Source organism: Micromys minutus, assembly GCF_963924665.1.
Source record: "Micromys minutus genome assembly, chromosome: 19".
Taxonomy (NCBI): domain Eukaryota; kingdom Metazoa; phylum Chordata; class Mammalia; order Rodentia; family Muridae; genus Micromys; species Micromys minutus.
Genome location: NC_137954.1, coordinates 14,966,508 through 14,982,737, shown reverse-complemented (window position 1 = coordinate 14,982,737; position 16,230 = coordinate 14,966,508). Strand labels below are relative to the sequence as shown.

General features: G+C 45.1%; 1 protein-coding gene across 2 annotated transcripts in view; it reads right to left on the bottom strand.

Moving 5' to 3' along the window:
• ADAM23 (ADAM metallopeptidase domain 23) overlaps positions 1-15,739 on the bottom strand; it is a gene marked incomplete at its 5' end in the record, with an annotated part of 135,807 nt that extends 120,068 nt beyond the window's left edge. For both annotated transcript variants that reach the window (XM_080933339.1, XM_080933340.1), the window contains 2 exons: positions 14,065-14,282; positions 15,538-15,739. In XM_080933339.1, coding sequence (XP_080789465.1) covers positions 14,065-14,282; positions 15,538-15,739 — 420 coding nt within the window. The remainder of the gene's footprint in view (positions 1-14,064; positions 14,283-15,537) is intronic.
• Between the last annotated feature and the right edge of the window lie 491 nt (positions 15,740-16,230).

Sequence of the window (16,230 nt, the reverse complement as noted above, 5' to 3'; positions counted from 1 at the left end):
CTTTGAATCACTTTACACCACCTCATTCCAGAAGCCAGCTAGTGCCCCCACCGTCCTCGGTCCTACGTGTTGGTGTGGGTCCATGCATAGGTACACTTGAGTTGTGAATGTGTGTGGAGGTCAAAGGCATCAAATACCTTCCTCGAGGTTCTCCGCCAATGTTTTGAAGCAAGATGTCTCACGGAACGTGTGGCTCACTGATTCACCCAGGCTTAGCTGGCCAGCGGGCACTTGGGGTCTACCCATCTCCACTTCCCAACTCCTCAGACATGAGCCACCATAACCAGTTTTTCCTTTTGTGGGCTAGTGTAGATCCGAACTCAAGACCTTGAGCTTGCATAGCAGACATGTTGCTGAAATGAGCCTTTTTCCCACTCTACCTTCTTCCATTTTCACATACACATCCATAATCTGTTATTCCTAGAGAAGTTCAATCAATGTCCATCGAGGACCTACACCCCGCATCTAAGCCCTAAATAACAAAACTTCCAGAAGACATGGGAGCAGGAAAAAAAAAAAAAAAAAAACATGAGGGGGGAAGCCTTGTAACACAGGACTTGGTGATGATTTCATGACTATGACTCCAAAAGCAGGGACATTAAAGAAAAACTAAACGACACATCATTTTTTTAAAAAATGATAAATAAACTTTTGTACATTAAACATCACTGTCAGCGCAGGCCCATAATCCTAGCTACATGCAAGAGGCTAAGGTAGGGAGGTTGCAAGTTTGAGGCCAACCTGGGCTACAGAGTAAATTCAAGGGGAACTGGGCAATTTACCGTCTTGTCTTGAAATAAAGAGGAGACAGAGAGATGGTAGAACCCTTGCCTATATGCCTTAGAGTCCATTCCCCAGTGCGAATGTCAACAGAATAAAAGAGCCTACATAGAACAGGGGAAAACATTGCAGGTCAAGAGACTGGAGATTTATACTCAGAATACGTGAAGACTCTTCAACAGCTCAACAATAGAAAACAAACAGAAAAGAGGAAAGATTGAATAGGTAACTTCCCCAGAGAAAATACATTTGTCATCAACGAGAATATCAAAAAGCGTTCAACCTTAGCAACACTGAATAAATCAAAGCCACGAGGGCTTTTATCTCTCGACACCTTTGAGGATCACCAATACTAAAAAGCCGAAGATAGCAAGTATTAGCAAGGATATACAGTCCTGCTGTGAATGTAATACGGGCTCTTTGCTATCACACAATTACATACTGATCTGTCCTCTCTGCCTAGGAAGCCCAAAGGTTGCATTATAGCTATTTCCGTAAGAGCCCTACCCCAAAACCCTGTGAAGACTTCTGTCCTCACTACGGAGTTTCCCATTTCTGGCCCTAGATACCAGGAAGTAAGAAAGTGTCCCTTTCTACAAAACTAAAAATTATCATCATCATTGTGCCACAGAACAGCCCTCCTTTGGCTGAACCCAGAAGCATCAACTTCTTCTGTGGTAATAAAATAGTCTGGACAAGACTCTGACCCTTACAAGCACTTCAGGATAGAGACTGATGCCCCCTAACGTGTCACAGCATCAACAAATGTACTGAAATGGCGTCTGTCTTCTATTACTAACATTTTAAAAGCTCACTTTAATTGCACGGTCTAGGATCTTAAGCTAGGAAAACAAAACTTTTTATTAAAATGTGAATTAATCAAAGTACATAAGCTAGCTATTTTAGTATACATTTTAATTTTTTAAATTTAAACAGAATTAAATTAAGTTGAATTAATTTCTGTGGGAAAATTAATTCTATGAAATATAGCTTATTATATTTCAAAGAACTTGTAAAACTGGTATTTAAATCTTCTTCAATTTTTTAAGTTATATACTCAGAGATAAAAACATGAAGAGCACTTGTATTTATCCAACTATAATAGTAACAGCCTAATTTTCTTCAGTGACTACGGCATCATGATTAGAAGGGTGGAACCCACTTTGAGAAGATGAAAAGCTCTTCTCGGAGTTTTTTTTTTTTTTAATTGAATAAATAATTCAACTAGGAATTTAGCAGAATCATTTTGCCTGGTGCATGAAGACATGGCAAGGCTGGGGAGGAGAGAGGTGACAAGGACAAAAAAGGAGCTGTCGAGACAATGTAAGGGAGCGGTAATGGCGCATTAAACCGGCTGGGTAGCAGCGGAGAGAAGTGGTCAGCTTCTGAATGGACAACGAGGCTAGAGAGCTTGAAGTGATGCTGTAGGAAAGAGTAGGAGAAGGTTCTCAGCCTGAGCAGCTATCTGGAAGCTGATGTTCCCATTACCCTCATGGGAAGAGCGTGGGAGGGGCAGGCTGGGATAGGAGATGTTAGAAATAGAAGTCCCATTTTGAACGTGGTAAGCCTGGGTTGTCTATCACTCGTCAAAACAGAAACAAAAGGATAACAGTCTTCAAAACTATGTCGAGAATTGCCTTCTATGAAACGTCCAAGACTCTCAGACACTACAGCGAGCAAGTGTTTCCTAACAGCGAGTCAGGTTAGCTCATAAACGTTTAACAGATCAGGGTGAAGAAGCATCCTAGTGGGGTATGCAAACTTTGGGCAATTAAAGTGAAAAGACAAACTTAAAATCTCTGGTAGGCAGGTGTTTAGGTTTTAGTTATGCACAAAGAATTTATTTTCATAGAAACAGAAGGCAGATTTCTAGGTAATTGTGAAGAGAATGTGAGAAGGAACAAGACAGTTTATAAATATACTGCTTGAGCAACTGTGTTAGATGTTTCAGCCAGGTCTTGAAAGGATGAACGCCACTCAAATAAAAGAATAAGTAAAATAAAAACAATATATATTAGATTAATTATAAGGGAAAGGAATAGTGATTAACCATTTCTGAAAACAATTTTACACACCATTAGGAAAAAAAAAAACAATACAATGGCACCATTTGGATGTCCCACTGGTTCTGAAGGGGACAAGCAACAGCGTTCACACAGCCCAACAGAGATGAATGCGGCCAACTGTTGTATGAACATTTCACAGAGATGAAAGGCCACTGTGTCACACAGGACAGCAATTAGCAAAGTAATTAGTGAGAGCCAACCACAAAGCCATCATTTATAAGCAGTGAAGATCAGTACGCCAGCTCTTCTGGCAAACCTGCACACAGATTTTACATGCTGGCCATGGTCTGTTCAGTGGTGTCCCAGTGGGGAGATGAAAGCAAGCCGTGTATCTGAGATTCTTGTCCTGTTGGGTTCTTCCTAGTTGGAAGATGTAGACACGTTCTATCTGCCACGGCCTCATCCTTCCTATGTCTCATTTCCATGCCAGAGAACTTTCAGTGGCAAATCGATGTCTGTCTTGGGTTTGTCCTCCTTGGAATCATTGGCAGGAGGGAAGAAAAGTGAACGAATTGGCTAACTGGGACAGTTCTTGGGGAAAATGATCTTTAAGACCTGTGTTATTCAGAGCACAAGTATCGGGGTGGGGGCTTTACCAATACCCTCAGAGGGGAGGGAAAAGCTGCACCCTGGGGCTAGGGATGGATCTCAGCAGCATGGGTACTGGCCTGGCACGCAGACACCTTGGGTTTCATTTGCACACTGCCAAGAAAGGAAGAAAAGGTTCACCTTACAACTCACTACAATGCCTGCTTTCCAAATGTCCTGGTCATCGACAAAGGTTTAGGGAAATCAGCTGTAGCTGTCAGCATGACCTGGCAAGGGCCACAGATCACTGATTCATTAGGCGTCATGCACACCTTTCTCAGGATCCGGCCACCAGCTTCTCGAGAGCTGGAGTTAAGTCTGTGCCCCCAAGCCTGGTTCAACCCTTCTGCCTCCGTCCATCTCCCGCAGATCAAACTCATCCGAAGCTCAAAACCAAGACTCTGAAAACCCCCAACCACTCAGCAGCAGCAAGGCTGGCAGAAGCAGAGGACAAGTTCTGATGTTCTAAAGCAGCCCTCCTCACGGGGCTCCGACAAACACACCAGAAACGAGACCTAAGAAAAGAAGGGCCCTTTAGCTATGCTTTCTGAGGCTTCTGCCCACAGTCAGCAGGCACAGCAGGGGCGTGTGGCAAACACTACACACTTCCTGGTGGCCAGGAAACAGCAGGGTGAAAGACAGCCCCAAGATCTACTTCCCCCAGCCAGGCCCCACCTCCTAACATGTCCATCATCCTAAAATAGTAACACCAGCTGGGGATTAAGCCATTAACCCACTAGCCTGTGGGGGGGCATTTCATATTCAAAACACGACAATGGCCAAATTTTTTATAATCACATATGTTCCCCAAATAAACAGATATACCAGGTCCTTAAATGGTCATTTCCTTGCTTTGAGTTGAACTATCATCTTCATCTTGAGTCCCTGGTTATGCTACATCCCATATGCTAACAAACACACTAAATTGGGAGTTCTCTCCATTTCTTCCCTTAGCTACTAAAAAAATAAATAAATAAAGGATGGCTTTTACCAATTCTTGTTAAATCAGCTTGCTTTAGACGCCCACCTCTTTAAGCTGTAAGCTCTTTAAGTATACAAGAATACTTTTCCAAGAAAAGAAGTTACTCCTAAAATGAATCAAATGTCTGACATATACTTTGGAAACACCAAACACAGCTCTACCCACCCCCCTCTCTCCATAAGGCAGGAAAATCTTATAGAAGGAAAAATAAGATGAGGGGCAAATAAGGAAAGATGTCAGGTAATGGGGCACACCTGCAATTTCAGTATCTGAGTGGCTGCAGCAACAGTACCTTAAGTTTGAGGCTAGCTTGGGCTACATTGTAAGTTCAAGGCTAGCCTGAGTGTCACAGTATAAATTTGTCTCACAAATTTAAAGAAAAGGGGGGTGAGGAGAAGAAGGGAGGGAGGGAGGGAGGGAGGGAGGGAGGGAGGAAGGGAGGAACCTGGGAGAGAGATAAAGACAAAGCTACTCAATGCAAGGAAATGCTGAAGGCAACAGGAAGGGACACAACTCAGCTGTCTTTAGCTCACAGGACTTTTGACCAAGAAGGCAAGCATCTGGACTAGAGACGGCTCAGCGGTCAAGAGCTCAGTCACATTGTCAACTGTAGTTCACAGTCTAGAACTCCAGCTCTAGGGGACAGGACTCCACTTTCTTTTAGTGTCCGTGGGTACTGCGCTCACATGCGCACCATAATTTAAAAATGGTATGAGTATTTTGAAAACAATTTTTAAATAAATACTTTTTAAAATATTTTTATCTCAAAGGCAAGACAAGTTCTCTATGCCCCGCCCCTGGAAGTGTAATAAAAGAGCAGGAAACGGGAAGGCCGGAGACCAAGGTTCTGCATCTAGAACATGGAAGTGATAATCACCTCAGTAGTTTCGCTATGAGGACTGTGGGTGAGAGTTACAGCAGCACCTCCAAAAAACTATAGTTCCATACAAAAGCTTTGGGTTGTATTTGCTGCTGCAAAGCTTTGGAGAGTTAAACTTGCAAGTTAATTTAGTGTGTTCTACTTTGATAAAGTGAGGAGCTGGGAGCCACGTGAGGGAGAGACTTGTCTACGCATGGCTTGCTTTGTAGCTTCGGTGGAGCTCATCCACAGCCCGCTTTCATGTGGACTGGCAGGCCTGTGACACGGGACAGCACAAAACGCCCAATTAAGCGAGCCAGACTGCAACCTGCCACCAGAGTTTTTACACGTCCACACTGAAGGAAATCGAACTCCAGGGAGATCCTGGGACTCAGCAGACACTCAAAAGAATCATGCCAGTGCCTCTCTTGTTCCTTGTTTATTCATCTCTCTAGTGATATGGGATCAGACCCAAAGCCTTGCAAATCCTAGGGAAACACTTTATGGCTGCCTTACACCTCCAGCCCGCTAGGAGGGGGCGTGATCTGCTTTTATCTTGTTTCAGGTCGGTTGTGTTGCTGTTGTTTTGCTTTGTTTTGTTTGGGGGGTTGTTTGCTTATTTGTTTGGGGTGGTGTGTGTGTGTGTGTGTGTGTGAGAGAGAGAGAGAGAAAGAGAGAGAGAGAGAGAGAGAGAGAGAGAGAGAGAGAGAGAGAGAGAGAGAGACGATCAGCTTCTGCCCATGCTTAGGTCAGACTACTCCTAAATGTATCTTTAATCCCAAGGGGCAGAAGGAGGAAGTAAGTGATCTGGTCACCACCATCCACCTAGCATCTATAACTGGACCAGACCAGTCCCTCAACAGGACACTTCCAATGAGCAAAGTAAGAGGTGAACGCCAGTACTCCTCTGTGTAATGAAAGACTGAAGCCCCAGAGCAGTATAGCCCTGGCCTGTTCAAACTTCTCCACAGCAGCCCACTCAGGTTTAACTGCTCTGCAACTGTGTCTATCACACGGCAGAAGTCTGCTCTCAGTAACCTGCTTCTCATTTCCAACCCCGAGGAAACAGTTACTGTTCAGGTTGGTCCCGTTAGCAAATGAATGCACCAAGTCATAGAAGAATTCCAAGTGGGGGAAATTTCCAGGGGAGGAAATGTGCTTCTAATCACGCTCTAGCCAAAGATGTCAGCAAAGCTTTGAGAAACTGAACTGTCGGCTGCACCAGAAGGATAGAGACTTCTATCTGCCCTGACATGAATGAGCTGGGTTCTTTCTTGGGATCATTACTCCAAATAAAAGATGATAACTAGATATATCCCTTTCATAATAGGGTTTCTAGCATTAAACTCTATTAAAGTTGTACTAAATATACATAAATTCTTAGCACAAAGACTCCCCTGGGAACACTGAAAGACGCAGACTTTAACTGAGTGTTCACTACATTTTGTGAAAGTTCTTAAGGGTACCTTCACTCATTGGTAACTGAACACCTTGGTTGAATAAAACGTTATGATTATGTATTTTATGCCTATGTACATTCTTGAAAGAAAAACCATTTATCTGAAAACTCGAACCTTAGGAGCAACTAATTATTCGGGTCTTAAAGGTAGATATGACAAGACCCCCCCCTGAGCTAAGTAGGAATTAAATGGAATTTGGACCTTAAAGCTTCAGGACACATCAGTGATGGATTCATTTCTTTCCAAGGAGCACAAGGGTTTTCTGAAAGTAACCTCGTAGTTTGGACAGATATGGATGAAATCAGGTCCACAGACTTCCCCCATACGTGGAGTGACCCTTGGAGAAACAGACCGAGAAGATGCTGGGTGAGAAAGACCACAGTAGCTCTGCAGGGAGAGAAAAAAGCAGAGACACACTTGTGTTCTGCCCGAGGAAAACTTATCTAGCTGAAGTGATGCTTGCTGCGTGTGGAGAAAGGCAGTCACGTGATGAAATCGGTGTCCCGGTAAGATTAATCTGTCAGCGGTGGGACTTGATGGATTGACAGAGAATGGGACAAGAGGCGGTGGCAGGAGCACAGTGCAGCAAGAGGAGGGGGTGGACTCAGGGAGCAGCACCAAGACTTGGTAAGTGACTATTTATAGGCAGGAAATGAAGGGAAGAAGAGTCAAAGATGACTCCCCAAGTTCACTCTTCCATGCTGAGAGACAGCAAGTTCCAGTGAGGAAAAATAGGGACAGTGAGGACAGCTTTCTCCTTGAAACGTGACTATTGTGCCCTGGCTGAAGCCACTAAACCTGGCCAGTGCCACCACCAAAGGGTCCTGGCCTATTTTTGACTGGCAGAAGAAAGGGGCAGTGGGCTACTAACCCCAAGAAGTAAAGGTAAGATGATACCAGCAGTTATATAGACTTGGCAAGAAAGAGGCAGGCCCTGAGCAGGAAGCATTTGTTCAGGAACACACAGTGAAGCCAGACTTTCAACAGCAAGGCTCAACCGTGAGCTACTCAAATTGTTTTTTTTTTTTAAACTGGTCTAGACCTGATAGGAGAAATGAACCAAAGACCAGGATCCACATACCCAAAGACACTAAGAAAGCAAAAGAAATCAAGAAAGGTACAACCGAGGCAGGGAAATGCCTCCGTCTGTTGTCTGTTGCTATAACTGAATACTGCAGACTAGATGATGTAGGAAAACCACAGGGGCATTAGCTTATGATTCTGGAGGATGCAAAGCCCCCACATAGCACTAACATAGGCAGGAGACCTTCCTGATGCAGCGTGACCAGGCTGAGAGCATCCCATGGCAAACCAAGTGTTCTAGCCAGAGTCTCTCTTGCTCTTCATTGAAAGCTATTGATGTCATCATGGGGCCCCTGCCATCCTGACATCCTCCAATGCTACTTACTTCCCAGGGCCTCCACCACCACACACCACTAATGTATGAGTTTGAGAATAGCATTTCCAACACAAAATTCTGTACCCTCCTCTGCCTGTCTACCACCTTATGTTCCAACAGCTAGTAATGACACGGACAGGAATGGCACCTCACGGCACCTCAGTTCAGACTCTCCACCAGGACAGAGTAGAGACTAAGAACTGCAGTCTTTCTCCAGCCTTTTCTCCTATCCTTATCGAAAGCATAGCCCCACCTTCTCTAGATAGGAGCTACTTTTTACCACTCGGTGGACTTGTCATGCCCAGAGTCTAGGCCCGCTCTGCCCTTCAAAGGAGACTAGTATTCTGTACCATGCTCTGTTATTTTACCTTCTCCAAACACGAGTAATTAACGGGCTGGTCTTAGGAGTAGGCTTGTCTGTGCCCCTCCCCCGAAATCCCCTTGGGAAGGTAAGAGCTCTGTGAGCCACAGGATTGCTGTTCAAAACTATGTTCTTTCCTCCTACGACTCACCCCGTGACATGGGATAAGTCAAACCCCTGCAACTGTCTCCTCACTGTACGGCCTCCCACTTCTTCTGACACTGTCTATCGATCTCCACCAAGGGCTCCGCCTAGGAAAGAAGTGGATTTGAACCCGGCTCTGTCTGCAGCTTTCTAGCTATTAGTCCTGTTAGGAGACACTAATGATAAATCTCAACGGCGGCATCTAAAATAAACCTTGGTCACTAGATTGCTAAGGAAGTGCAGAGGGGGGCTCTTTTTCTTACTAGCCACACTCCCATCCCTGGTTTCACAAATACCTAATGCACTGTATTCATCCTTCTCCTCACTCATTAACGATGGGTTAACTGAAATGCCTAAAAGAAAAACTGTCAATGAAGCCGGGGGGGGGGGGGCACTATATAAGTGTTTTTGCAGCTTTAAACATATGTTTAGCGACTTATGCAATGCCAAAACTCAAGATTGAAATTACCACTCCTAATGATCCAAAATATATAGAAGTTGTGGGCTATTTCTCTTTAATTTCAGTATGGTTATAGCATGAGAGGTATGGAAATCACTAAATTCTTTCTTTATAATTTCTTATATATTGATGTTCCATGTCCTGCAATAGTTCATATATTCCAGACTTCTAAAAATGTATAAGAACATCTTGTAGGTGAAATCCTTGGGACTTCCTTATCCCATACTTCTCTTTCTGTTGTCCCATAAAAAGGAAAAATGAAACTTCTGGCTTCTAGAAAATCAAGAATTGAGGAGCCAGCCTTGCCCTGAAGTAAACTCAAAAGCATAATCACTCTGGTCCAAATTCACTTACAGCTGACATGCGCCTCCGTGGTAGATATACATTCAGTACATGAGTCTCTGGATTCAACTCCCAGAACCAAAAAGAAAGAAATTGACTTTATAAACTCCCCCTTTTCTCTCTTTAACCTGGAATTGAGGGGAGTAAGGAATAGCCTGTTTACCTAAAAGCCAGCTGTGACAAGAGGTACCTTGTTTAGGTGACTCCAATGATATCTGGGCCACCTTGCCATGACCCTAAATTGTGCCTCATGTCCCTCTCCCATTTCTTCCCAGTCAGAAGAGAGACTACGTAAAAAACAAGTAAATTTTGAGCAACATTCTTGGGAAAAGACCTCCCAGCATCATCTTAAAGGGGAGTGAATGAAGGAAGAATGAATGGGTCTGTTTCTCCTGCTGCTCACATATATTGTGCATCTCATTTATAAACTACATTGGAGATACATTGTTACCTGTAATAATCTATGCCACATAAACTCATAAAGACTGACAAGTTTTTGATAACAGACAGACATAAGAAAATGCAAAACTCTTCTTCTATCTTCATTCTCGCTCAATACTCAACTCAACACTGTTGACAAGAGTTGTCTGGGCCTTCTTTCCCACACACCGAGCAATCTAAGGATTCTCCATGATGATCAAGCCAGGTCCTCTAATTCCATTCCATTCAGACACTATCCATCGGAAGATAACGCTGGATCTCACAGGGTGAAGGCTGAGTCCCACAAGACTTCAGATGCCAATCACAAGCTCCAAGCTAGGGTCTGAGCTGACAGCAGGCAGGCTACTAATCAGGCCTCTCAGCACTCCCTCAGAGTTGACTGACTTGCTAAGAGCAGCTCGCTGAATTCAGGGGAAACATTTACTAGTTGCTATAAAGGACATTATTAAAAAGAGATAGATTCAACAGCCAGGTGGAAGAAATATATAAGACAAAGTATGGGAGAATAGTATACTACACCCAGAATCTGATCCCTTTAGATCAGAAGCCTAGAGAAACCTTATTTCCTACATGTGATTGATCATGACACTAGACAGTGATGATCAACTAAATCTTAAGGTCCTTTCTGGATGGTTGAGGCTGAAAGTCCCAACCCTTCAATCATGCCATCTTTCTAGTGACTAGAATGCATTCTTGCATTATGCCATGAAAGAGCCTCTCATCACTCGGATGATTTCAAGAAAACGAGATGACACCAAATATGTATTTTCCAGTATCCCATTAAATTAAAATTCTTCATTAGCATGCCCTGATACTGCTATGTGATAGTAAACTGACATCTTAGTTAATAATGAGATTGTTATAATAAACTATCAGATGACAAGATTGCCTATCAAATCTTAATTTGGGATAGTACCAAACGTAAAAAGAAAAACTAAGGTATCTATTCGTTCCTTGCCCACTGTTGACTGACTTAGTTTATGCCTCATATCCTGGCACAGTTAGAAGGGCTCACTTCTCTCAAAAATGGAGCCATTTGGACAACTGTTTCTTCAACATCACTTTGTATAGAAACTGAAATGATTCCTGTTTCTACTGCTGTGATAAAACACCATGACCAAAACAACTTGTGGAATAAAGGGATTATTTGGTTCACACAGGCCATGCCAGGTCATGATCTATCACTGAAAGAAGTCAGAGTAGGAGCTCAAGGCAGGAACCTGGAGACAGGAACTGAGGTAGAGACCATGGAGAAATGCTGCTTACTGGCTCTTTGCCCATGGTTTGCTCTGCTTGCTTTCTCATACAATCCAGGACCATCAACCCAGGGTAACACTGACCAAAGGAAGCTGGGACCTCCCACATCAAACATTAATCAAGGGAGTGTCCACAAGATCTGTTTGCAGGTCATCTGATTAAGGCATTTTCTCAATTGAGATGTCCTCTGCCCAAATGATCATAGTTTGTGTCAAATTGACAGATGAAGAACAACAACAACAACAACAACAACAACAACAACAACAACAACTAACCTTCAAATTTCTAAGCATTCCTTAGCAAAGAAATGTTAAAGCTTTCAAAACCAATACCATATACAGAGGTGCACCTCACATCCAGCTTTCAAGCCACCCGTATATGAAAGAGTTAATAAGCATTTTAACCTCTGTGACTGTTAAGTATGAAGGACACATCCACACACACGATTACAAAGCGTCTTCAGACATAAATGTGGAGCGTGGCCTCACAACCTAGATCTGGAAATGTCCCATTCCAAATCTGCCCCCAATCACAGGGATCCATGAGAGAACCACAGTGACTCAGCATTTCTAAGGCACTCATTAAAAATGTGCTTCCGTGCAGCAGAACCAGAGCAAAGAAAGGTCCAAGTACCTTAACACTGAAACTCTTGTTTAAAAAAAAAAAAAAAACAAGGATGGAGGATTCTGCACTGTCTCTGTCTCATTGAAACTTTTAAAAAGCAGCTGAGCTGGTAACTCTCTCCTCACTGCTGTTAAGCAAGTCATCCCAAGATCCAGTGGACAACAGGAAACACATCCAACTGTCCAGTCCACAGAAGCTTAAAGACACAGGGAAAAAGGAACTCAAGAGACCACAAAAGGAAGTCAGGGCACTGGAAAAGCAGACTGGTACTATTAAAATCTAACCCCAGCTCGCCTCAGGCTCTGTGTCTCCTCGAGAATAAATAAGACATTTTCATCCTTACGACCCCTACCATCTCTTGTCTGTGACCCTTTACCATACAGCTTTGCATATGAGAAATATACAACAGATGCTTATTGAATTAAGTTAATAAGAAAAGGACATTCATATATCGTTTCTGTCTAAACATTCTTTTCAAAAGTAGAAAAGAAACCAGGCTCCCGGGGTGAGGAGAGTCAAGAAACATAGTCACTCCAATAAGCCAGTGCTCCACAGGAGAAATCCATTTATCTACGTAAGTGGCAGGTAAAAAGTCAACAAACCGTATTATCATATAGTCAGACATATGCAGTGAATCACACCCACAAACAAAGCAGCCATCTAAGGCTAGACCATAAGACAAGTTATTAGAAATAACATCCAATGCCTAAGTTTTAAAAAAAAGTTTCACTGAAATCCCTCTCAGATCTCTTTCAGCTGTGGAGGGCTTAGACCTTTTTTAAAGAAGGCTTTGAGGCAGCTTTGAGCTTCCTCCAGCACCCTGTACAAAGGCCCTGGAGTTTAAGAACTACAGACAAGGAATCCAACCCATTCCCAACTTAGCATAGGGATTACTCATAAGGGAAGCTACCAAGTCCTCACTGCATGTTATGAAGGAGGCCTTGGGCATCTCTTCCTAAAGACAACATCCATTCCTTCAATCCGTAAGACATGAAGTATTAGTTACTTCACTGAATTACAGACAACCTTTCCGAGCGAAAGGCCTGCAGGAGGAGAAGCTCATAGTCTTTGCCATGGTGAGCAACACCCCCTTCAAAATCACCCAAAGAAGGCTAAGGGGTTAAGGAACTTATTCAGAATAAAGGACACTTTTTCTCAGACTTAGCTTGTTTTAAAAATAGTAACAATTAACTGTCAAACCTCATAGCTGCTGTAAACCTTGAGGAGAGTCGCATGAAGACCTTCTATCCATCCCTACCTCCCCGTTTATGAAATTGAAAGAGGCATGACCTATGTTTCAGAAAACCAATCACACGCTGATGCAAACCCCAGAAACACTGCCCAAATTCTACATGTTTAACCAGCTCCCGCTCTTGCCAACTGACCAGGGACAGTTCAGAAGGAAATGTGTAACCTTATTATCATCAAGTCAGACATTTGCAGTGAAATCACGCCCACAGATAGAACAGTCTGTTTTCTGTGCCTAAAAGAGCGCAGTTTCCACTATCTCAGTGTGTAGACTTGCTTTGAGTCCAAAATATCATTGGTTCCAACAGTAAGACCCAGGGATGGGGATTCTTTAAAGTCTTGGGACATTGGATACTTTTGTGTTTCTTTGAGTATCTTTCTCAAGTTCCGGCCAACTTTCACAACCAACCTAAAAGTAAAGCAAATGTTCACCACGGGTGTAGAGTCTCAAGGAGGATGTCAGTGAAAACCGGTCAATCTCTTATGTAAGTCACTGCTTTCGGGTCGTCATAGTCTCTTGAAATCCCAAATCGTTTACTGAAAACATATCATAGTCGTGTTTACCCCCCTGCCCTCCCACCCGCAATGCCCGATTAAAGAAATCAAGTAAAGTCAAATGCAAGTTCTGCATAGCCTGCTGGGCAAAGTACAGCCACACTGCCTCTCAGAAAAGCCTTCTATGTAGACTGCCAGGACGTTTTATCACCTGGAAGATAGATTCCTACACTTTACATAAAGGCTCAGAAACAAGTCAGAACTGCAAATAAGTTCACTCGATTGCTTAGTGCCAAGGTCCCCGAGAGACACGGAGACCCAGTTTGTCACAGGACCTCTGAAATTGCTCAGTTTCTATTTTGGTCAAAGAAACAAATAGTAAACCGGGTCCCGGTCGATCCCAAGTTAATCCCTTCTAGTTTCTCCTCTACCATCATATTCACTGCTTACTTAATAAAATGCAGCACTGACATTTGTGAAATCAGATTCTGGCAGAAAATCAAATGGACAGAGAACCCTTCCTGGCATCAAGTTGGGCGTACTCAGCCTCCTGCCTACCTTATTGTGTTTCTGCTGGTGTCTGGCCTTTGTGTCAAGAACATGATAGGGGCTTTCTGAGTCCTGGTTGATGTAATACACCAGTCTTGAAGGCAGTGTGATTTCTTTCTGCACTGCACTGCTGTAGCTGGTATTTCTGCTGTTATTCTGTTGCAATGTGTTGTCTTCACCTGCCAGGACTCCCGGGTTTTCTCCTGCAGTTTCATTCCAATGCAGAGCTGGGGGGGAGGGGCAGGAAGCACAAATATACACAAACACACATATACATCCAGTAAGTATATACGTTCTAAAATGAATCTTTCCATTAATTACGTTAACAAAGTTTTCTATCGCTAAGAAGTTAGGAAGTGGAGACACCAAAAGACAAGTGATTGTAACCGTGGCTTGGCCTGGATAGGCTAGGAGCCAGGGAAGCTTATACAATCATATACCCTACACATGTATACCTTTTACATCCATCTGCTCTTAGATCTGAACGTCTGGACTGTGATGGGGCGGAGGGCAGAATGGGCTTAGAGAAGAGAGCAGCTAACATGTTCAAGGATCCTGACCCTCGGCCCCTCCCCCCTCAGAGGATGCAGCAGCTCAACTGTACCTGTCATAGCATCTCCCCATTTCAAAGCTAAGAACATTCTGACATAACGTGGATGCTGAATTCATGAACACTGAATGTAAAGTGAATGTGTGTGTGTGTGTGTGTGTGTACACATACATACAATATATATATTCACATTATATGTGTGTGTGTGTGTGTGTGTGTGTGTGTGTGATTCCTGTTTCTTTCTAACTTTGAGATGAGCAAAAGAACTGTTTTGCCATAAAGGGCTATAGATGCTGGCAACTTTCCAAATTCTTTTTTACTGCCAAGGCCAGCTTTCTGCTTTCAGTGACTTCCAATCACCAGTGTGCTCAACATTGTATTATTCTGATTGCTCATTATGACAAGCGTTTTGGGAAAATACAGCCAAAGGTCATCCGTTGTGTCATCTTGGAGACTTTCATTCTCTGGTCCCCAAAGTATACACCTCTCTCACCTTAATTCCAACAGCAGGGCCTAAACATGGTGGGGAATTTGAGGGAACAAACATTTCCAACTGTTATTGCATGCCCCCCACCCCTTCGCATTCTTATGAAGGTTCCCCAAGGCAAGAAGCAACTTGCTAGCTCACTGCATCTTCCTGTCACTGGAAGTTACATAGAGAGCGCTAAAGGACTCAGGAGCCACCAAATACCTCTGGGTGGAACCCATAGTCACCAGAATGGGTCTTTAGTGAATGCAACAGAAACAGACTTCCAAACGTGAACTAGCATGAACCTGGGCTTGGGACGGACAAGGGTGGAGAGGTCGACAGGGAGGCGCTCGAAGGCCAGGCTGGGGACCCACACGTCCGGGGTACACGCACCTGCGTGCCCTTCTCTCTCCTCCCCAGGGCCCCGCAGGGAAGGCAACGAAAGGGCACCGGCCATACCCACCGCTGGGCGCAGCGGCCCCCCGGGCACGGGGCCGGGACGAGGCGGCGAGCGCAGGCAGCAGGAGAAGGACGAGGAGCAGGCGGCAGGGCGGCGCGCGGGCCGGCACCGGGCCGGTGGGGCAGCGGCCGGGGCCGCAGGAGGCGCCGGGCAGGCTGCAGCCCGTCAGGGGCGGCCGCCGGGAGCTGCTGCCGGGCGGCTTCATGGCTCATCGCTCCCGGGCGCCGGTCCGAGTGACCCGCGAGAGCGCCGGGCTGGGCTGCGGGGCGGCTGCGGGCGGAGCCGGTCACGCCGGCTGGGCGCGCATGCTGCGGCCGCGGGCAGGGGTCAGGGGCTGGGGTCTCGGGGACGGCGGCGCGCCCTCCTCGGCTCTTTCCGCCTTTCGGGGAGCCGTCCGCAGAGGGGGTCCCCGCCGCTCCGCCAACTTGGAGCCTCCCCCACCCGCTGCACCCTCCCAGTGGCGGGCGCGGCCGCAACAGTGACTGCGGGGGTTGCTGCCGGGCCTGAGGGTGCTGGGGAGACGCGCGCGGGAGCGAGCGACGCGGGGACGCGCGACGCGGGCTTGAGACTCGGGAACGCGCAGCGCGGTACTGCACCCCACCCTCTGGGAGCGCGCCCGAACAGGGTTTCGGGTGCGGATGCTGATGCTCTTGCAGATGCTGATGCTGTAGCCTGCATGGGCCGCGCTGCGCATGC